Raw genomic sequence first — 23,579 nt, forward strand, 5'->3', positions numbered from 1 at the left:
CACCCAAACCCTCTGGGCCTCTGTTGGAGGGGCTGTTCCCAGCACACCGGTCAGACACCTGGCTGCTGGGCCTCCAGGCCTCCGGACCTCCCCAGCACGGCTGAGATAGCATGTGCCGCCACACAGTCCTGCGTACTGACTGCTGGTCCGTGGTCCTCTGGCCAGTCTCTGCCAGCACTTGTGCACTTTCTGAGCTACCATGTCTTCCTTGCGGGCAGCAGTGTGCTCCTGTGAAGATGTGCTGGGTCACACCATCGTCACGGTAAACCATTCAGGCCCCAAGACAGCTATATCCCTGAAAAATTACCAGGTGACTTATAACTATATGCAAATCCTCGCCAACAGTCAAAATCAGATTCCTAATGGTTGAAAACTGGACAGCACGCAGATGTCCAGCCATCAGCAGCCGAGGAATGGACACCGCTGTGCATCCGGAGTGTGGAGGCGACCCACTGCTGAGCACAGCTGCCCAAAGCCACCTGCTGGGAGTGTGGAAGTGACACTAGGAACATAGCGGGAAGCAAGAACCAGGGCAGAAACAGAAGAGAACAAGGCAAGGCCTCTGGACCCCGGGATAGAAATGCTGAGGACATGCAGCTGGACTTGAGCAAGGTCCAGGGAGAAGTCCTCAGGGGCTCTGCACTTGTCCAGTGGGTGAGTTTCCCTTTCAGTTTTTTTTCATGAAAGAGCTATCATGAAGAGTGGCGCTCTACGTAACCCAGACCATCGGACAAACTCACGGAAAGTTGATATACATCATCAACAACAAAGATAAATGGCTCCTTGCAAGCAGAGGCCATGGCTCTGAGATGAAGCAAAGTTCTGGGTGACAAAGCAATGTCCTCACTCCAGACTACAGGGCTCCCAGCTCGGAGCCAGCTCCCATAGCCGCACTAGGCGGAGGGGGACTCCCACCAGATGGGAACCATCACAGGGAGTTTTAACTCAGGACGTCTACACTGTGGGAGGTTTGAGGGACCAAAAAGAGTGTCATGTTAAACTCAAGTCGGTGCTGGATGCACAGCAAGTGCTTCCCAGTCACCGACCCCTTCGGCCCGTCCTGAACAGCACTGCCAGCCGATCTTGCTAAAACTCACTCACACCCCGCTGCTCTGCCCACGACGCGCACGGCCCTGGGCTCAGCACCCGGCTTCCCTTCCCTAGCCGTATCTCCTCCTGACGCCTGCACGCACCTCTGGCCTGCCTTTATTTTTGGTTCCTTTGCCAGAACGGCCCCCAGCTGTGCATTTCTAAGCCTGTCACTGGCAGATGGCAGATGCCCAGTCCCTGCTGGAAGAGCAGCGGTCTTGTTAGGTTTGCAGAGACCACTGTGTGAGGGCAGAGCCAGCAGGGCCCACAGAGCCAGCAGGACAAGAGGGCATCCCGGGACCCACCTCCAAGGTGGCAGTGGCAGGGGCTGTACTGCATCTTCTGGAAGGAGCATGAGACCTTCAGTTGGTCCCTGCTGTGTCATTGCTCAGCTGATTATTCTAACGTAAGGGAGGCTTCATTTACCAGAGACTCTGTAGTCAGAGCTCTGAGGGAAGGTGACATGAGACAGGTGACAGAGAAGCTACAGCCATTGCTCACTTCCTGCAGAGGAGTCACGCTCGCTCACGTGCGTGTTCAGCAATCTGCCTGCAATCTCACGGCACGACTGTCCCCGGAGAGTGAATACAGGCCAGGTTTTCTCAGCCATCAGCCTTTGTCAAGAGGAGATGAAGCAGTTGCATGGATAGGCAGTGTCACTCTTTCTCTAATGGACAGCACAGGAAGGGTACTGTTTGGGAACCCAGGAGATGGAGGTGATGCCTAATATCACAAATAAGCTTTAAAAAAAGAAAAAGCATTCACAGTGCTCTTTTATTTGTGGCCCTTAGAAAGGCAGACTAGGGAAGATGGTGGAAAAGCTTCCCGAGCACCTGACTGTAGGTCTGAGGCAGCAGACAGGGCGAGGGCTGCTACGTGCACTCAGGGGAGCCCGGGCCTGGAAAGGGCTCTCAGACACCTGCTACCACCGGCCACCTTCCAGCTGCAGTGACCTCAAGCAGATGCAACTCCCGGGATAGCTGTGGGGGTGGACGAAGTCCTGTCCAGGGAACTCAGGCTGACTCACCTGGGCCCAGCCTTTGCAAGGCCCATACCTTTGTCCCCGTGGAGCCCCAGCTAGGAAGAACTTTCTTTGCATTCCTGAAAAGTCCTTTTATTTGCCATAGAAAAATTTGGAACACATAAACACTATGTGAGAGTGTGAAAATACTTAAAAAAGACTTACAGTTTTGCCTCCAATATTCAAACATAATTGGTGAAGAACAGTTTAGACTTATATTGTTCCCATTGTAAGGGAACAGGTGCCACCGACTGAGCCAGCGAGACCCCTGCACCCACAGTGTGCGTCTGAGGAAGCGGGAGGGGAGCAGCACCCCACTCCCAGGCAGGAGCACAGGTCAGCAGCCTGGCGCTGTGGTACAGGGGCTATGTTGGTGGCTCTAGCCAGTTCAAGGGGGAAGCCAGGTTGGGACAGCCCAGTTCTGGGTGGGAATGAGCCTGGCACTGGCCACCTGCTCCCCCCCACCCCCATTACCATCACTGTTTAACCATCCGATATCTTTTCAGTAAACTCCATTTCCATGTGGGTCAGGACACATCAGTGGGTCTCCCTGCCAACTCAGAACCCTCTAGGACTCCTGGTGACACGGGCTCTGAGGATCTAAGAGCTGCTGGTGTCCTTTTTCTTCTTCTTTTTCTAAAACCGTCCCATTTTCTCAGAATAATACGCAAACCGTGAGGCATAGAGAGGACCAGACAGTTCAGCTCGGCCACTGGGACGTTTGTTCAGTTGCTCACATGGACAGGTGCAGTGCTGACCACCCTCTTCCCAAGAGCATGGATCTGCGCCACTGAAGTCACTAGTCAGTGGAGGAGAACGGGCCCTCCACCAGGCTCTTGGCCAATGTCACTTACTTCCTGAACAGCTGTCCCCCCGCCCCGCCCCCCAGCCCCTGTTCCCATTTTACAGAGGAGGGCTGGAGGCTGCAGGTGGAGAGCTGAAGTGTGTCCCAGGAGTGGTGACAGCCACGTCTGTGGAATTCCTGGGGTCTGGCAGCCTCCGTCCCACAGGGCCCTGTCTGAACATCCCAGTCCAGACTACCTGGCTTCTCTGTTCTGGATGCTGGGTCCAATGCTAGGAATTCTGTGCCATTTCTGCATAAAAACCATGGGCTTGGCTCTGTGAGGTAGTTCCAGGAATAATCAAGTCCCCGGGCTGGAGAAGTCGAATCGCTCCCAACTTCTAACATGTTCCAAACAAGACCAACGGCTGCCGAGTCTGGGCTGCACGAGGCACTGTCCATTGGCCCTTCTCCCCGAGGGCAGGCATCTGCTCAGACCCTTGATGAGACTCTGCTTGTCCTGAGAAGCCTGAGGACCCTCCTCAGCCCCACCCGCTCTCTGCGGACGACGGTACTTTTGAAATCACCACAAAGCACGCTGGGTTGACCCTGGATGCGTGTCCAAGGGCACACCTGCCACGCACGGCTCTGTGCTTGTGCCCCCCCTTCCTCCTGCTCCGTTAGCTCCAAGTTACTGGCACTTTCATAGACAAGAGGTGGACATTCTGAAAACAGGGGGAAACAGCCACACAATGATACTTATATTTAGAAAGGGATAGCACTTTCCCTTTTAACATTTAAAATGTGTCAAAAAAAGAAAAAAACAGGCATAGAAAAGCTGAACATTAGTTCTTATGATCTGAAAACAGTCATATTTTTAAGCCCTAAATAAGCATATTATGGAAAGGGGTTTCCCAAAGCTTTAGGCTTCAAACCTTTTGTTTTCTCACTTTTCTTTTGCCAACGAAAATGTTGTTTAGAACTGATACTGGATGGTGACCAGCTGCAGGTTCTGGCTCAGTGCTCCCCTAGAAATACCAGTCTAGGAAAGAATTCCACCCATTTCCCTCTCCATGAGCCATCGCAGTGGCTCCAACTGACTCTGCTCAAAGAACAGGGTCTGTGTGTTTGTGGGGACGGCCAAGTGTCCAGGAGACAGAGCCTAGGTGGCATATTTGGCAGTCACTAGAAGGAGAGTCTAATTCTGATCTGCCAGCAAGTGTGAGTCCTCCCTAAACTGGGAAGCCATGCTTCAGAGTTCAGGATTGTGGGAGACATTCCACTGCCTTGTGGAGGGCGTATGGGTGAGGAGGCCTGATGCTCCACCTCAGTGTGTCTCTGCAGGCAGGTGGAGGGCGGAGGCTCGGGGTTAACTGGGCTGAAGACCACTTAGACTATGAGCTCGCTGAGAATTCCTTAGCTTGCCCCCTTGTAGTAGTGCCACAATATCTATCACAATTGACTAAAAGGAAACAACACTAAAACTAAGGACAGTATAATACTGCCCTGTGCGTAGGCACCTCCTCAACCTAACACAACACTGCAGTTCGGGATCACATTAAAAACCATTTCTCCCTCACCTGGTGAACATTTATCCTCATGGAAGATTGACGCAAGCCTTTGGCTTTTAGCAGCTGTCTAAAGAACTTCTAAAATGGTTTGAAGAGGGGCAGCAGAGTAAGTGTAGTACATAATCTGGAAAATAAGTTTGAAAGACCACACCTGCTTTTAGATGTAAGTTCCCGGATATTTACTGGACAGTCACGTGTATATTCAGAATCTGTGAATGTGTTTACTCTGGAACAATGCTTTGTGCCAGGCGCTTTGCACTGGGTAATTTAATTCAGCTCGGAACTGTTGACCTGGATATCTGCTGGATTCACTCAGATGCTACGGGCCTTGGAGAACATGAGGTGAAGAGAAGATGGAGGCTGCGCTCGGAGCATCATGGCTTCAAGAGAAGCCCATAGTAAGGAGGCCATGTGCCAGCACTGGCAATGCTGAGGGACAGCAGCCTAGCTGCTCAGGTGAACTGGACTACACAAATCTAAGGCCTACAACAGCTCCGGGGCCAGCTCCCCGGCAACAGGAGCTTCAGCTGGGCTGTGGGGAGAATCTGGGGACTTGTCTAGGACACGATGCTATGGCACAGCTCGCAGGCTGGCAGGCAAAGGGGCCCCTTCACGCAGGCAGCTGAGATGAACAGTGGAAAGGGAAGGGGCCCTGCTGGCTCCGGCATCTCTCAGGCTCCTTCATAGCAGATGCTGCTGCATTTGTGTGAGCAGGTGCAGCTCGTGAACCTCGTGCATCTTTCTGAAATAGCAGCAGCAGGACGGAAAGAGATAAGGAGCCTCTGGCCTAACAAGGCCACTCTGGAGTTGTGGCCAGGGCAGGACCCTGAGGCGGGCATGCTGTGTCCTTCCTGCAGAGACAGGGACAGCTGTCCGGAGAAGCATGTTTGGGCTGGGCCGTCCTGAAGTCTGGCGGCCCTCACAGCTCCTTAGACTTCTAGGAAACAGCTTTCCTGCTGCCAGATGAAGCTCTGCAAGTCTGTCACTGTCGCCGAAGCCTACGGGCTGCCTGGATCTCTCCCCTTGGGTTAAACAGGGTGCGTATGAACCAGATGGCACAGTGACAGGCGGGGCTGCACGGGGGCAGGCTGCAGTGACACAGGGAGTGGCTCTGGCAACAGAGATTGATTCTCTCATAACTTTGGAGGCCAGAAGTCTCAGATCAAGATGTGGTGGGCTTGGCTCCTCTCCCTGACTTCTGCAGGTTGCTGGCACTCCCGGGCCTGTGGAACCGCACCTGTTCTCTGCTTTGGATGTCATGTGGCATTGCCCCTGAGGGTGCCCTTGCCTGCACAGAACAGCCTTCTTATAAACGCACCAGTCATGCGGGATTAGGGTCCACACTTAACTAATCACATCTACTCCAAGTAATAAGACATTCTGAAGTCCTGAGTGTTAGGATGTCAGGGGTGAACTTAAGGGGAACACAATTCAAGCCACAACAAAGGCCCTTAATGAAATGATGAATTTTAGAGTCACCGTGTTACTAATTGTACCCTGTGGATCTTATGCTATTTTGAATCACAACACTTACACAGACACTGTGAGGTTCCTTTCTACTGACTGAGTCTTCATATTTGGCATTATGATCTCTCTCTGCCAGTCCAGGAGTCAGAAAATGGGGCAAAAGCAGAACCCACAGAGGCTGCCGAGAAGCTGTGGACGGAGCCTCTTTGCTGTGAACTTTAGAGAAGCCGAGGCTGTGAGGCTTCACGTCACTCACCCCACGTACCGCAGGGAGCTAGGTAAGACTGGTGAATGTGGCGGGCATGCGCGATGATCGCCAGGTTGGATGGTCTTCCTGCTTCAGACCCAGGCCACCCTGAGCCCAGACCCCTGCACTGGACAGGAGAGCTCTACCTGGGTGTGTTGTGACCAGTTAGAGGAAACTACGCAAAGTCGTGCTGACCCCCTTCCCCAACCTTCTCCACAGCCGTGGTCCTCCACTGTGGGCTGCAGCTGGAGGCGGCCTGTCCTTGACTCTGCCTTCCTACGCTCTGCGTGGTCCTGCCATTTATCCTGTTTGCTTTTGTTGCTGCTTTTTGAGTCTGTAGCTTGGTCCCTTCCATCACCGTGGGAGAATCTGCAGCCACCATCTCCTAGAAGGCCAGGCGTCCTTCCCTTCTGGAATTCAGGCTGACCGCAGCCCTCTTGCTCCTGCTCCAGGTCCTTAGGGCCTGGTGCTGTACCACATCTTTGACCATCCTGACGCGGAGAGTCTCTCACCTTGTTGAACTTGACTTTTAAACTGCAGAGTCCGATTGCTGTCTTTTTTTTTTTTTTTTTCCTACGAGTTTTATTTTCAGATGCTCAAGATCTTTAGTTTTCTGTCCTGTTTAGGTGTTATCAACACTTTATTTTGTATCTTTGAACTTGGTAAGTGTTATGGGTGGAACTGCACCCTGCCAAATGCCAGTCCTAACCCCAGTCCCTCAGAAGGGGAGCACAACCCTTTAAGACGTAATTCTTAAAGGGAGGTCCAGGAGCGGGGTGGGCTTCTGATCCCACGTGACTGTGTCATCACCAGAGAGCCAAACAAAGACGCAGAGACAACACAGGAGCACAGCCTCGTCAAGGCCGCAGAGCTTGGGTGGCTCCCTGCAGGTTTCATTGGGTGTGGGGGGCCCGCCCATGCCTGATCACAGACCTCCGGCTTCCAGAGCTGGGAGAACAGAGTCCCCTGTTCTAGGCAGAACAGTCCGTGGCTCCTTCTCTGTCACAGCATCCCTGAGAGAGAACCTACAAAGCACAGCTATTTTGCACGATGCCTGGTAACTTCCACCCAGAAGCTTCGCTAGCTGCTTCTTGCTATTCGTTCTGCACATTTTTGCTACTGGTGCTGGGATTCCCGGTGTGCTCACTCATTTCTGCCTATGAGTTGTGCGGTCTCCTTGAGCAGTTGACTCTTCTGAGAGCCCTGGTGAAGGTGCACCCTTCAGAGAGGATTCTCCTTAGCATCCACCATGGCTGGGGTGGGTGAGGGTTGATATCCCCAGCCCCCAACCCCCTTAGAAAAATTCACTGTGGCTCGAGGTCTTTCCCACCCACCCACCTTGTGCAGTAGGAAGAACGAGCTCCGAGGTGCACCCTCAGGGGTGGAGCCCTGCTCTCAGGACACGCTTCCTGCCTCCTGAAGGGGTGGGATGGTTCCTGCCGCTGTCCACCAGGGGCCCAGCTGGGTCCTCTGGAAGAGGCGGCTCACCAGGTGCTCCCACTCTCTCGGGTCCTAGTCTTGTCTTCCGTCCAGCCCACTGAGGCCCTGAAGAGGGCAGCTCTGCTGTGAGCCACCTCTGGCTAATATTCCCCTGGATTCCTTGGGCTCTTACGCCTGGGCCGGGCATTTTCTTGTGGTCTTTACATTCTGTTGAGACTTTAAAACTCAGTGATAGAGAGGCCCTGGGTTCAAGTCCCACTGTGTGTGTAATGAAAAACAAAAACCAACCAAACAAAAAAGTCATGAAGCTCTCATGCCTAGCATTGCCAGTTGTTTAGTGGGAGCTCATTCCCAATATCAAACCTATCCCATCCCTGGAGTCCCCACGCCCAGTCAGTGCAGAAGGCACGCCATCGACCCTCTTGATTATCTGGAGCCCTATGTCACTGCTCAGGCCACTGTGATGCTTGACCTGCATCACCACGCCCGCTTGTCCTGGGGCGCCTCACCTCCTTCTTCCCCACCCCCCTTTGGGCCTACCCAGAGCAGACGGGGAGATATCTGCCTCAGACTCAGGGGCTTTGCGTTCCCTCGGACACTGTCCCATTCCCACGCAGATCCGTGCAGCTAGTTCTGGACGGTGGCTGCAGGCCTACCCTTCCCTCAGCTGTGGCCTGCCCCAGGTGCTGACGCCTGGCATTCTCTACTGTACGGTTTTTGTAGCCCAGAGTGTGTCATTTCTCTCCGCTCGGGTTGTACTGGGGAAGGGGGTTTGAATAAGTAAGCCATTTGGATCTGAAATAAACACAGTATTCTCACAATCCCTCGGTCCTCACCTGCCTTCCGGGCCTTCTCTGCCCATTGGCGGTGTGCGAAGGAGCACTTCACCCAGCACTGTCCACACATGGGATGGTCTGCCTGCCTGGTCAGCCCGAGGACTTCCCGCGAGCAGGAGCGGGTCTCCAGGTCCACTTCTTAGGAAGACTGACAGTACAGTCCTCTACTGTTCCTGCTGCCACAATGGCACGGGGGGCCTTGTTTGAGCAGTTACCCTATCTCAGGGCACCCAGAAACAGCTTCTGACTCCATAAATTCTAAACAAACACTAAAAATGTTTCTTCACTGTGTGTGCGCCTGTGCACTGGGTGTTGATTCTACCTTCTGTATGTACTGTGCTGCTCTGCATTAAAATGAAAATAAAAGCATCCCAGGATGTATACTGGTTGCAACTGACTTATGTCCTAAATTAAGAGTCATTCCTATTAACGCCTTCAACAATAAATTTTCCGGTCACTTGGTAGGAGTCCAGCAGGGGGAGCAGGTGAGCATCACAACTGTATTTTCCAGCGGGTACCTGCTATAATCAAGCAAGAATTTTTGATGTATACATAAAAAAGGTCATTGCAGGGCATCAGGATTTTGGGGGACAGCACATAATTTCTTGACCTGGAAATATTCTACTAGTATATGGCCTTTGAAAAACAATGCTGATTTTTTTTTTCTTGAGGGAAACAGGTGTCAGGAACTTTGTACCTTGACACTGCTATAAATGTCCGTCCTCTCTACAGTCTTTGTACAATTTACTTCCTTTTATTTTCTCTTCTGTGTCAGTCAGTCTTTGACTTCAGGCCCTTTCCGGGAAAGGGGACACTCTGGGAAGTATGATCTGTCACTAGCAGGGCAGCAGGCAAGATGCCTACGACAAGGTTTTGGGGGAAGAGCCATCTGCCCTCTTCTTCTCCCAGGAGCAGGAGCGGGTCTCCAGGCTGTGGGGAAGCCAAGCCGTCACTGGACCAAGTGAGGAGAGAGTGACAGGGACGACTGTCACATGCTGAATGCAAATATCATGCACACAGCTGTGACTTCATGCATAGTATTACAGCTCTGGTGTCATTTCTCAAGAACTCCTTGGAGTGTGTGACCCACATCAGGTGCAGGTTACCACAGGGAGGCTGTTCCTACCAGGCCGGCCAGATGGAAGGGCACCCCAAAAGGAGGTCACGTGCTGTTTTTACCTCTCTGACATAATCTTACTTGTGTTAACCTTTAGGCAGGAGAGTTAATGTGTCTTACTGTAAATAGCACACATGGCATTTTTATTTCTCTTTTAAAAAGTGTTTCTCAATAATTAAGACAAAATTTTATAAATTTAGATTAAACAAATATTAATTCAGATGGCATTAAGCTACTTCAAGTGAAAATTCATTCTGTCAGGAGTAATGGTTGTGACAAAGAGGCTGGACACACATTTTTTCAGAAGTCACAAAAGCTGAATTTTCTACAACTCTGTTGATTTGCATTCAGAAACATTTAATGTAAAACTATAGCTATTAAACTCACTTCAAAAATCCCAAAGAAAATATGTCAGTCACAGGAAAGATCCTACTTGACTGAACTTAGGTCATGGGTAAAACAGTAATCGCTGACATCAATGGACTGAGAAGAATGTTTAGTATTTCTTTCTAGGGAGAAAACAGGAACCAAATTATTGGCAAAAATACTGTCAGGCTAATGCACTCATCCATTGTTTGAGAATTTCACCCACTGCCTTTGTAAATCTGTGACTTGTATCTTGACCTTTTTGGCATTTGTTTTTTTGATGAGAAGATAAAATATTCCATAAAAATATTAGGATGAAAACATTTAAAAATCAAACAGTATTTTGAGATAACTTTATACAACAGGATAATTATATAAACTAAAATATCCCTAAAAATTCAAGGAATTTGTGGTGCAATCTTACAAAAATAGTTATTTGGAGATTTCCCAAGTTTTTACAAAATAAAAAGTTCTTCCTTTCAAAGCCCATAAGGTTACATAGCACACACAGTGTGGCCCTAAGATAGGAGAGTGCTTTAGCAGATGCTAGGCTGGTTTACGGCTGTGCAAACTGTGAAAGATTTGAGACTCTTTTAAGTTTATTTAAAAAAAAAAATCTTCCTATCTAAATGTCATTTGGACATGGTTTCACAGCAAGCCCTGAGGACTTAGAATGAATGAGCACTCGGCACCTTTTCAGTTTAATCCAAACAAGAACGCAGGGCACCTGGAGTCCCAGGGCATGGATTCTCATGCCATCTGCCCTCTTCTTCTCCCAGTGTGCTGACAATTGGGGTCCATGTCCAATGACTCAGTGGCAGTGAGGGAGGTAACTGCACTTGAGTCAGGGTCCTTCAACTGTGGAGGTCTCCAGCTGTCTGTGAGGGGACACGCTGCTGATGTGGGGACAGCTGTTTCCTGGCAAAGGAAGTGGCTCAACACATGGGGCAGAAGCTCTTCCCCTCCTTTGCCAGGCAGACAGCGACTCATGCAAGCGCACATTCCCTCCCAACTCACAAAGGTGGCTCTATGCATGATGATTTGCACACCAAATATCCAAACATACTGGGACAGCTACTTTGTGTCAAGCCCTCCCCTGACATATACCTACATATACTTAATTGCAACGAGAATGGGAAGTCGTGCCAAGCTGAGCACTGCACTTCATTTGGGAGACTGCTTCTGTTCTAAAAGGCTCCTCAGAGTCCTCTGGCTGTCAACATAGGACGAAGTCAAAAAGGCAAGGCAGAAAAGAACTGTAAAACCAGAGAAATCAAAGTGTGGATGGGAAATGTGTGTAACGCTGAACTGGTAGGTTCAGACAGCACACCAAGTTCCAGGGGTCTGTCCTTGGCTGATCACTAATTCTTTGCTTCTGGGTCTGCATGAGCGAATTGGTTGCACACCCACATGATAGATGGTCATGGGTCTGCCATACTGACACACACTTGGTGAGTGTCCACACAAGACCCCACAGCTCCGACTCAGGTGACCAAAGGCCACAGAAGACGCGGGAAGTGAAATGGGGATGCATGTTTGGGCTGCAGAGAGGACAGTCAGTACTAAGTGGTGCGTTTTGATTTGATCCTGCAGGCTGGGCTTTTCCATGTTGAAATCAGAGGGAAAAATCATTGCTTTAAGTTCTCCTGAGATTCATCACCATTAAGGTACAGAAAGTCCCAGAGACGCACTTGACTGCTGGAGTCTCTCTGCGCCTCACGCACCTCGCCTTCCTCCCCTGTTACAAAAGCTGCCCCTGTGTTCCCGGAGGCCTGTGCGTCTCAGCTTTCCTTGTCTTCGTGTGGGCAGTGATGCCAAGGGGCTTTCCTGCGGTGCTTGTCTCGCACTCAGCCTCGGGGCACTGCAGCTCCCGGGCTTCCCTTCGGTCCAGCATGATGAGCAGCCCTGGGGAGCAGCACCCGTGGACGCACCTGCGTTCCTGCACGTGGCTGTGGACTTCTAGTTCAACATGTGCCCAAACGGAACAGCCAGGGAGGCACACAAAGGGATGGCCATGCTGGGGCTGCTTTTAGGAAGAAGGCTAGAGTAGACCTCACCCTCTCCTGTGCTGTCAGCTGTGGACGCCTCCCCGGTTCTCATTCCTTATTGCCCTCAACTCAGGGGGAAGGAGCGGTGAAAATAACTTCTGACAACAGTTTTATGTTCAGTGAGCTTCCTGATGGTTTCTCCTCATGCTGAAGGCTAAGCTGCATATGTAAACATGTTGACTTTGTTTTGCCAATTTTATAGAGGCCAGGGGTAGGAAGGAGAGATGGCCAAGCTGTCTCTCAGCTGCCTTCCAGTGGTAGCATGCCAGGCGCCTGAGAGTCCCGAGTGTGCCCATCTGTCTGCGAAATAGAGCGTCCCAGTTTCATATTTTAGGGTAATTCAGCACCGATAGTTCCTCATATACCAACACAGCCCTTTCCAAAAGTTAAGATCATGCGGGGCCAACTACGCAGTGCCAGTCACCACCCTGGGGTCCTGCTGGTGGCGATGACATGAGGAGAGTGGACTCTGTGTGGGTGAGGGTGAGGGTGAGGACAAGGGGCTGGCTCAGGACAGGAGGGGCTGCCCAGCCCTGTGGGAACCACTGTGCTCCAGGTCAGGGGCCAGTGGCCTGCATGGACGTAGGAGCCCTTTCCTGTACTTGCCTACAGGGCAGGGCTCTGGCAAAGCACAGCGTGTGAGCCTTGTCAGCAGGAAGGCAGCGGCAGCCCAGGCCCAGGCCAGGTGGGGGCCCACTTCCACCTGGTGGTCAGCACCTATCTGGCTGAGTCCTGGATGTACGCTGGCTCCCTGGGTGTCAGCAGAGGCCACGTGGTCATGCTCACAGTCGTTACTTGGCATCTGTGGCTCAGGGGGCTGCTACCACTTTGTGCTGACTGGACGTTGCCTTTCTTGTTTGGTTTCCTGCTTCCAGTGACACCATTCAAATGGAACAAGACATTTGAGGGAGCCACACACTGCTCTGGGTACCTCAGGGCCTTGAAGGGCTGTGGCCACTCTGACTCCAGGATCCAGAGAGCGGCGGGTCGATGCCTGCATCAGCCTTGCTCCTGGGTGGCCAGAGGCTGCAGCCTGCAGGAGATCCTTGGCCAAACGGGATGAAGTAAAGCCAAGCGGCCAGTTGTGAGGTTCTGGGTAAAGCTGACCTCTTTCTTTCATGGGAGTACGTAATTGAGTCTTTTTGGTGCATCAAACAGCTTAATGAGACCTTGAGAAAGTTCTACAGAGGATAGATGGAGCCTCTGAAGTTATAGCTGATAATATACAATATGGGGAGAAGACAAACATTATTAAGAAAACAAATAGCACCGCCACAGCTGTCCAGCAGAACTGTTAGGGGGGAAAAAGAGGCTGGGCCGGCGGCTTTGGGAAGCCTGGAACAACGTCCCTCATTTCACCTCTTCATCTGCCTTCGGCTGCTCTGCCAGCAAGTCACTCAAGAATCCAGCAGGAGTGGAGATGCACAGGACCACAGCGAGGGCTCCTTCAGAGTGTGGAGAGAGGTGGACTGAAGCCAGTGCCACCCCGGGCCTGTGGAGAGCAGTGCCAGCAGCCACCGCTGGGGCATCTCCTAAGCAACCGAGGCAGGTGCCTCTATGGCCCCAGATGGAAGGCAACCTGGACCCTCGCTGCCCCTGCCTTCCTGCGGGGACTTCTGCGGGCCCTCCTCGGCACACAGGTGTGGCCCCTCGCTCCCCTGACGCAGTGTCTCTGGGCTCCTGCTGTGGCCTGGCGCGGGAGCCCTGGCCGGCCTCTCCCTGGCCTCCCCTTCCGGCACTTCCTCCTCCCGCTGCACCTCCCACCCGGCCTCAACAGGGCACTCTCTCTGGGCCTTTCTAAGCCCCCTCCCCTGGCCCGTCTCACGCTCCTGTCCTGTCTGAAGCCGCGAGCAGGGCATCAGAAGGCTCTGCACTGAGCAGTGGCCCTAGAGGTCCCATCCCAGCCCCCGGTGGACAGGTCAGCCAATGACAGCCCATAGCAGATTTTGTCTGTGAGCTATGAATGATCTTCACGTTCTTAAATGGTTGGAAAAAATCCAGAGAAGACTATTTCACGAAGGTGAAAATCACATGAAATCCAACTTTGGGATAAAGCTGTACTGTCCCCACTGCTCTTACTAAGTTCTGGCTAGTGGCTGCTTTGGGACTCGAGCCGAGAGCTGGTGACAGATGGGACGGCTAACACAGCCTAAAAATCTACTCTCTGACCCTTCACAGAAATGGGTGTCAACTCCTGGTCTAATCAGAGCTTCCCCTCCATCTCCAGTTCTAGTAATTTCTATTTAGGAATCCACAAAGAGCAGTTCCTTCCACGCTCTGCTCCTGGGGGCCTGGTTCAGGACTGTGTCCACACTGACACCTGCAGGCCAGCTGTCCCCAGGAGCCTGTCACCTCCCTCCTGTCTGCACTCAGTCCCTGCTCTCCTCGCTCTGCTCGTTTACAGGTCTCACTCCCTTGAGACACCAGGAGCTTCTTAGGTGAGAAGCTCAGCGGTGTGAGCATCCAGCCCCTGCCCTGGCAGGGCGTCTCACACAAACCTGGTGGATAGGCAGCACTTGGGGACCTCCTCCTGGGGCCTGTAAAACCACCCCATCTGCCTGGGAGACAACTGAATGAGTCTTAAAACACACGTGCAATTTAATACTTCACAATATGCTCTTCAAACAGGCAAAAAATGTAGAAGAAAAAAATGTCTATGCTGTGCTACTGCTTCACACTGAATCAGAGAATAATAGTTAGTGTTTGAAGGTAGAAGAACTGATTTCCATTTCATAACAGTGCCTAGAAGGAAAGGAAACGAATACTCCTAAATGACATGTACTACTGCCCGTCACCTTAGCCTGGAAGGCTTTACAGGAGAGTGGCCTCTTTTTACAGTAGGGAAACTGAGGCTGGGAGGGGCTGAGCATCTGCTGAGGTACCTCGGCTCCCAGGCTTGTCTGAATACAAGGCACCTCCCTCGAGGGCTTGCTGACTGGAGGGGTGACCTTCTCTGGTTTGGTCCTTTCGTGGGGACTATGCACCTGGATCTTGGTGAACTCAAACTCTTTCTTCTACCAACACAAATTCTGGCCTTTCTGAGCTTGAGAATGTTGGTAGTCTGGCGCCAAGGAACCCCTCCTCAAAAGACCTGAGGCCAAGATCTAGGGATGGCCTGACCACAGTGTGCTGCTCACATGAGAGAGAATCTGAGACACTGTAACAGAAACCTCTAACTTACAGGGATGAGAAAGTCACAGATGCTGACCACCATGTGGTAACCAGTCGCAGACACAGGAAAGGCTGAAATTTTGGCAAGAGCATGGTGGAAAACTGACTTTTTACCCCCTGTCCAAGCTCATGGACCTAATGAATTCTGGCCACGGACCTCAGAATCAAAACCCCTGTTCTAAAGAGCGAAGTCGGTCCAGTAATAGGATGGATTTTTTCAGGGTCTCCTGGAAACAGATCTCAGGAAAACGAAATTCACTGTATAAATTCCAGATTCACCTATGAATTAAAATCATAATTCTTCACTGCTCTGAAAGCTGACCTTGGTAATGCAGACTGACCCTCAGCTATCACAGCTAGACGAGCTCTGCTACTTTCCCACTCAACTGGGAAACAAGTCCAGAACACTGAGATACAAACGGTCTCGAGCAAGGCTCGGAGACATTGCCTGTGTACCCCAGTCTGGGAGCCAGCACTCTGCCCATCTTCAAGGACCGGGTTTCAGCTCCTAAGGAAGCGACACACAGGGGGTGCAGAGCTGTGGAACTGAGCAGACAGTCTGGGAATTGATTGGAGCTGCTGCTGCATTTACAGATAAGGACATTAGAACTCAATTCAAAAGGGGACATGATTGGTCAGAGTCCAACACTGTGTGAGACCAATTTAATTGATAATGCTATGAGATAATGAGATCTGGGCAGGTCTTGCTGTAAGAAAGTGGGAGGCTAGGTGCTCGTCTTAGCACACTTTTAAATTCTGATTTTCGATTGCAACTTAATACGTAGTAGTTAATCAGACCAGTATATTTTAAGTTTACTTTGAATACTTATGCGAATATTTTGTTTAAAAGAATAAATGTCAAGGCTCCCAAACTGATCTTTCTAACTGGAGTTATTAGTTTAAAATAAAAACTTTTCATAACTTAGCGAACAGTTCCAAAATTGAGCCGTACCAAGGAGACGGTTTCCCTCTGGAAAGGCAGTTTACAGGAGCCAAATGTCTTCCTCTTTATTTGTAATAACAAAAATAAACCGAAGTCCTGACATATTTGTAGTATTTTTATTCCTAAAGGAAAAAACAGGAACTTTCATTGTACTTTAAAATTAAAGTTACTACCTCAGATACTCTGCCAGCTGAGCTGGGAGAAGCGAGCATCATATCATAGGACAGCCCCACTTCTCTCGAGGAAATGCTCAATCAGGGTGGTGCCTCCGCGGGCCCAGGGGTCCCACAGCTGGTCAGCGTTCCATCCCGAGGGCTTCTGCAGCCTGTGGTCCTGGTTGGACAGCGAGCATTACGCTCTGATTTTTCCTGCTGCCTGGCTAGTGACCCCCTACAGGAAGATAACGGGGGAGCCAGGAGGGTGGAGCCGCTTGCTGCACATGTCTGGCTGCTCTTATCAACTTATCATATAAGGAAAGGAAAGTGATTGATTCGGATAGTGACACTGTAGAATCAGGGAAAGAGAAACAAAGAGACATGAGAGCTGCTCTCTGAAGCCGGCACAGCCCTCTCCAGCGAGCAGGACTGCTCTGCCCTCTGCGATCTGACAGTTTATTGCGTGCCCCGAGAGAAGTCAGCCCTGAAACCAAGCCTGCCGCTGGAAGGGAGGGACAGGCAGGCTGTCACTGACGGACTCGGCCATGCAGCACAGCCCTGCCTTTTAGACGGCAGCTCAGAGCTCTGGACTCCCATGCGTCTGGAAGTCTGCTGAACTGGTGGTTTACTACCCAAAGCAAGAGAATGTGGCAGATTGTTTTCTTTACTCTGGGCTGTGATCTCGTCTTGGCGGCAGCCTACAGCAGCTTTCGGAAGGGTGTGGACAGCACTGGTAGAAAGCAGTACCAGGTCCAGCACGGGCCCTGCAGCTACACCTTCTTGCTGCCGGAGACGGACAGCTGCCGCTCTTCCTCCAGCCCCTACGTGTCCAATGCCGTGCAGAGGGACGCACCCCTGGACTACGATGACTCTGTGCACAGGCTGCAGGTGCTGGAGAACATCATGGAGAACAACACTCAGTGGCTGATGAAGGTAGGCAAATTGGGCTCCCTGAGCTTCGGGAGCTCTGGGGGCCAGAGCTTTGGCGAGGTGGTGACTAGCACCCTGAACAAAGGACCATCCCTCTTGTCCTGTGCCCGGTGGAGGGGTGGTAATGTGCCACAGGGCAGAAAGCAAAAGGGGTTACTTGAAAAGTGGGCCAGGACCCATGTGGACGGTCTCTGGGGCTGGGAGCCTCCTAGAGTGGCAGCGGAAGTGCACTTCCCTGCAGACGCTACAGGCTCTTCTGTCTGAGCAGCTGGAGCTCCCTGACACCCATTACCAGGACCTACTCAGTGGGTGGCAGGCATGTGAGGGAGGCTGTGAGCTTGCAGCCCGGGGTCAGGAAAATGTGAGAATCATGTTAATGACTGGTATGTAGTGGATGGACTCAAGTGCTTTACCAATTTCCTGAATTTCTTTATGAAAATAGATTGTGACTCCTGCTAAATGAGAGGAAATTCAATAAAGCAGACCTTGGTTTCCCAGAATCTCAGGGCTCGACCACTGCAGGCTTGTATTCTGACACAGGGACTAGCTTCCCAAGCACCCGAAGGCACAGTGGCCCTGTTCAGTTCCACTGCGGGCTCTGGGAGCTTCCCCACGTGGGACCGGAATGGGACGGGGTGACAGCCTGTTCTTCGGTGGCAGGGCTCCACCGCTTCACAGCCTTTTCTCAGAGCACGCGACCAAAATAAGATCCTGAAAGCTCTGTTTTTCTTTCACAAGCGATCGTTTTCATACAAAACCCCAAGTGACCCTGGAATTTTCTTTATACGAACCATATGTATTCCAAAGGAAGTTTAAACAAAACATGTAAATAGTAGGTTAACGGTTAGACATTATAAAGATGACATTGCCTGGCAACGGGAACGCGGGAGAGGGTCATTATTTAAAGTCACATAAAAGCTTCTCAAAGTCGGTGGGCTTCCTGGACACTTCCTCCCAGAAGAGGGTGATTCTCTTGTCTTCCATTTCAGCACGGGCTCTGTGCTCTGCCACCCTGTCTGAATCTCTGAGTAGGTGTGGGATCCTAATCTGTGTTTCTCATTAACTCCCCTACCTTCAGAGAGGAAGCCACTGACTCATGGCTCAGGCCAGGAGTCCAAATGAATGAATGCGCCCAGCCCCACTGCTATTGTGACAGAGGGGCTGTTCAATTGGAGAACAGAGACAACAGATGCAGAAAGGCTCCTCAGATAAAGACTTCAGCAGGGTCTGCTCCTGGGTGAATTCTCTGGTTTCTCTCCTTCTTTAAGATCACTGTGTGTGCTCTTTTTAAATCTTGTAAAACTCATCATGTGCAAATGATGACACTAAACATTGACGTATGCAGCAGCACAGGTCTCAACTTTGGAAGGCAAACTGGATCCTCAATGTCTGCTGACCTCTATTTCTTTCACTATGGCATGCTCACATTTAGTGACCTCCATTATCTACCATGGCTGGGTGAATTGTGCAGACAGCCCCAGAGCAGGGTAGGGGAGACACATGGAGCTAGTAAACACTGTAACCTGCCCGACGAGCAAGCCACCTGCTAAAATAAACAGTCACCAAATATAAAGAGAATGTTTTGTCAAAGGCAGGACGACTCAATCGTATTGGCTTGGTTAGGCCCAGGACGGTGTACCTGTGACCCTCTGAGAAGGTGCAGGCGTTTTTAAGGGCAAACCAGCCCCTTCTCTCAGGCCTTGGAGACACTGTTGAGACAGAACAGGAGGAGGCAGACTCTAGCAGGTGACCAACATCTCGTCCTTCCAGGGTGGATTAGTAAGAGTGTGCGCAGCAGCGCACTGGGATTTCCAAAGCCCTTGTTAGCTAGCCAGTGAGGTGTCAAGAGGGGCCTGCAGTTCCTCTTTTCCTAGGCTCTGCACCTGTTCCTGGGGCCTTCCCTGGGCGGTGGGCACCTGAGGCAATTTGGCCCCCACTCCCTGGTTTACAGGCTCCCAGCTTGGGAAGGAAAGCGAAAAACAAACACAAAACCTGCTTGGGATGGCTCAGTGTAAACTCTCTGCTTGTTTTTCTCCCTGTGTTTTGGCACCTGTAATAATAAGCACGCTTTTCTGTCAAGGAAAAAAGTAAGGTCCGAGGGAAATGATTGATAAGCCCCTAATTAAAGGACCCACCGCACACCTCACGCCTATTTATAGATTCACACTGAAAGAAAAAGCACAACCCCGTACATTTCATTGTTTCATATATTTTCTTTGGGGCTGTTTATTTTTTTATGGTCCCATATTTCCTTTCTTTCCTTGATAAACACTAAAAATAAGAGGCGTACACACACACTCAGGGAAAAAAAAAGCCACCAGAAAATCTTTATACATTTTAAGAGTTTAAAAACTTGCTAGGAAGGAAAATGAGACCAAGTTTCTGGTTAGTTTTAAGGCCACGGAGTAGTATTTCAGCTTCTGAGTGGGGAGCAGGCCCAGGAGCCAGGACAGATAGCTGTGTGCACACCATCGACAGCCCCCCGGGCAGCCCAGCACGGCCAGGCAGAGGAGTGTCCAGCTGCAGGAGAGCCGGGAACATGAATGGGAGGCAAGGGAGGGAGGCTCTCGCTCATGCTCAAGGGTAAGATAAATTCACCACAGTCCACCCAGCACTCCCATTGCCCGGCCAGGTCCACAGGAGTCTGGCTTCCCCTGCAACTCTTCTGAACCTCTGTCCCAGTGATAGTAAACACAGTTCATAAAAAACCTCACAAATACCTTAGCAAAACACATTGTAGTTGGCTAGGGGACCAAATGTATTTTTTTTTTCCGATAAGAGGAAATGTGAAAAGGAAATAAACAACTATTTCACGCTGATGAATGCCTTATATTTCATAAACAACTGCAAGCCCCACAATCATTTTAAAACAGAATGATTTGAAAAATAAAGCTAATGACTATTAAACTGATGTAAACATTTCCTTTGCTATATAAATTCTACTTCTTTTAAACAACATTAAGTGCAGGAGCTGTAAACTTGAATCGCAATCTTTTTTTTTTCTTTAAAAGTGATAATGTGGGCTGGGGTTGTGGCTTGGTGGTAGAGTGCTTGTCCAGCATATGTGAGGCACTGGGTTCAATTCTGTCTCTCTCTCTCTCTTTTTTTTTTTTTTTTTTTTTTGGTGTTGGGGATTAAACCCAGAACCTTGTGCATGTGAGGCAAGCACTCTACCAACTGAGCTATATCCCAGCCACACGGGTTCAATTCTTAGCACCATATAAATAACTAAAATAAAGCTCCATTGACTTAAAAATGTACTTTAAAAAAAAGTTTTTTGATTTGTACTCTTTTAATAGGTATGAGAGCTACTGCTCAGGGGCAGGGCAGGTACAAATGCGTCATTGCCACCAGGGGAGAAGTAAGGACAAGGGGCTCACAGAGGAATGCAGCCCCAGCCACCTGCCGAGAGGAGGGTGGTGTTCCATCAAGTGGGGTGTGAAACATTCCTTAGCTGTACATTCAAAAACTAGGACCAGCCCCCCCGCCCCCCAAAAAAGATCAAAAAGGGAGCTGGGTTTATGAAGGGAAAGACAGCCCATCACAGCCACAGTCAGGGCCTGCTGCAGTGCAGAGGGAAAACTGTCCTGGTCTCTCAGCTCCATCTCGAGCTGGGAAATGTGACTGTTTTCAGTATTACAAGCAAATTTTATGCATTCACGAGCCGATCAAACCTGCTATTCAAGATTGTAGGGAAAACAACTGTCATTATAGTAATCATACACCAATATGATAGTAGGGGTGAAGAGAACAGGTTTCACGGTGGCTGGGAAAAGAAGCTATATTTCAGTGTGACAAGGAAAAGTACAGTTGTTGACTACATATCTTACCCACGTGCTCATGCACTGTCTGAAGTGCAGAAGGTGCTTTCTATACATAATTGGAAGATAGAATAAATGTTTATTACATACAGTTTTACCCTCTGCTTATTAAACAAGGTTGTGTGACATTGGATCAATTACTTAGGGGTCATACTGGGGTAGAAGAATTGCCCAGAGTCTAGAACTAAGAAATGGATGTCCCTAATCTCTTTCTTCAGTGCATGCTCCATGTGGCCTTAATACGGAAGTCTGCTGACCTCAGTCAATGTGGTGCTTCTAGGCTGACAGGGGCTGCAACCAGAAGCTCACCTGGGCACTGGTTACTGCACTTGGAAGCTGACAAGGGTACTGGCTTTGCCAGCGGTCACTGCACTCAGGCTGACCACAGGACTAACTCTAACCCACAGTAAACTGAAATCTTGTGTATTTGTAACTAAAAAAAACAACACTTCAAACCAATCCCACCACCATATTGATATTTGAAAAAAATATGAAGATGAGCTGATCAAACCCGCTATGAGCTAAAAAAAAAAAAAAAAAAAAATAAGAAGTCAAACTATGAAAACGGTAGAAAGTAGAAGTAGATTCTTTTTACCCTGATCTTTGGTCCCTTCCTTTGAGATCAGCACTCAGAGATTATGCCAGCCCTTTACTGTGACTGGAAATTGTATGGTTTTCTTCTTCTTAAAACACACACAATGGCATCATACCATGATCAGAATCTCTGTGGCTCTTAAGTGACCTAAAGAGAAGTTGGAAGAAATATTTTATTTAGAGAAAAAAGCAAAAATCAGAAGATGGAGGTAAAGGAGTCAGGAGAGGAGCAGCCACCTGTGACATGATCAAACAAGCCGCAGAGGAGGGAAGCACTCGGAGGAGGGGAGGAAGGGGGGAGGAAGGGGGACTCCTGTCCTTATGCATCTGCCCAAGGAATGACAGCAGGACCTGGTGGCTCTGTGGACTTCCTGAGATGAGAGCAAGAGGGGCAGGCTGTCTGCAGAGCAGGTGTTCAGAGTTTGCAGAAAACGTGACTTTGTGGCGATGGCTCCTCAGCAGGCACACCCCCTGCCCATGCATGTTTCCTGTGTCCCTCACATGCCGGACCTTGACCCAGGCTTCACTGGGCAGCCGTAGTCTGGTTAACAGGACCCTCCAGAGAGAGCAAACACCTATTTTCTCTTTCTGTCATTACTGGACAAGGAGGATGTCCTCCTGCTTGCTAGAATTCGGACATAAAGACAGTTGCTCAACACCCTGGCCACACAGTCATCACCGAGTCACCATGGCCGTGGTGCTGGGGCGGGGCTGGCAACAGCAGGCAGTGACACTGCCTCTAATCGAAGCACCCGTCACGCCCCAGACACCCCTGCAACAGTCCAGGACCCCACACGGCCACGTTCTCAGCTGCCCTCGCACATGGCACGGTCAGACCCAGGCCCTGCGTGATTTTGCAGCCCTGTGCGGATCATCAGGGGAGGAAAACAAACACGGGGAAGCACGCGGGCCCTCCTGGGAGCAAGTGGCGACTGCCGTGGGTGGGGGGACACGGCGGCCTTCAGAGGAGCGGGAGTGGATGTGGACCTGTGCAGAGGCACGACACTGCTGAGCTCGTGACGCAAGTGAGTGAACCCCCAGACCCCATCCCTCCTGGGGTGCTTCTGCTCAGGGAAAGGAGCCTCGGAAGTCCACTTATCTGTTTAAGAAATATTTACCGAGGGCCTCTGCATGTCCAGGCAGTGTTTACTGTAGGTGCCTGGGGTAAGTCAAGGGGGAAGAAAGTGCCCGGGGCCCCTGCCTAGTAGGGACGTTGGCTCACGCACTGTCCTCAGAACATGCCGTGGGGCAGGAGGTAGGCCCTGCCCAGAAGGAAGGAGAGGGAGAGGGGCAGGCCATGGAGCGAGGGGGAGGGCAATGCTGACCCTTTGGTCCCTGCACTGAAGCCTCTATTATGAAAGCAAAATCAACTGGAACTAATTCCAAGTGGCCATTTTTCCTGATTACCCAAGTAATATATGGCTATTGTAGAAAACCGAGTTTATAAAAAAATGCACAAGATAGATATTTCATCTAATTCTACCATTCTGAAGTAACTACTCTTACTATCCGACGTGTATATGAATGCCTAGACATAAGTACCTTAGAACATGCTGCATACACTACAATGCTAAGCACAGCTATCCCTATCCAACAACTTGTAAGTAAAAGTTAAAAAGCGAACCGGAGAGGTTGAGTGACTTGGCCGACAACCCAGTCAGTAGGGGAGGGGATGCCCACCACGGGCAACCCCTGTCTTTGCACAAGCAGGGTTCCAGGTGGCCTTCGCACTCTCAGCATCTGCGGCTGCTCAGTGCACAGCGCTGCTCTCCCAGGCAGATGGGTAAGACAGATCATCGCCCGATGTGAGGACACTGCGGAAACCGTGGCTGGGAAGACAGAAGCTGGGGGTGTCTCCTACATAAAGTGATGACCAGAAAGTCTGCCTTGTAGTTTGGGAGAGTACACAAATCACCAGAGGACAGCCAAGAGAGCACAGATAGATATTCTCAGAAAGGCACACCTCATCTCAGCCCTTTCTG

The 23,579-nt window shown here is 50.6% G+C and overlaps 2 protein-coding genes across 3 annotated transcripts in view; one reads left to right on the plus strand and one right to left on the minus strand.

Annotated features, from left to right (window-relative positions):
• MCPH1 (microcephalin 1) overlaps positions 1-23,579 on the minus strand; it is a 200,209-nt gene that overhangs the window by 40,214 nt on the left and 136,416 nt on the right. The gene's annotated exons all lie outside the window — the stretch shown is intronic.
• The window catches only part of ANGPT2 (angiopoietin 2), a 50,913-nt gene continuing 43,730 nt past the window's right edge, over positions 16,397-23,579 (plus strand). Inside the window, exon 1 of the mRNA XM_081269249.1 lies at positions 16,397-17,185. Coding sequence (XP_081125375.1) covers positions 16,898-17,185 — 288 coding nt within the window. The 5' untranslated portion in view covers positions 16,397-16,897. The remainder of the gene's footprint in view (positions 17,186-23,579) is intronic.

Source organism: Spermophilus citellus (genome assembly GCF_964194105.1).
Source record: "Spermophilus citellus genome assembly, chromosome: 16".
Classification (NCBI taxonomy): Eukaryota; Metazoa; Chordata; class Mammalia; order Rodentia; family Sciuridae; genus Spermophilus; species Spermophilus citellus.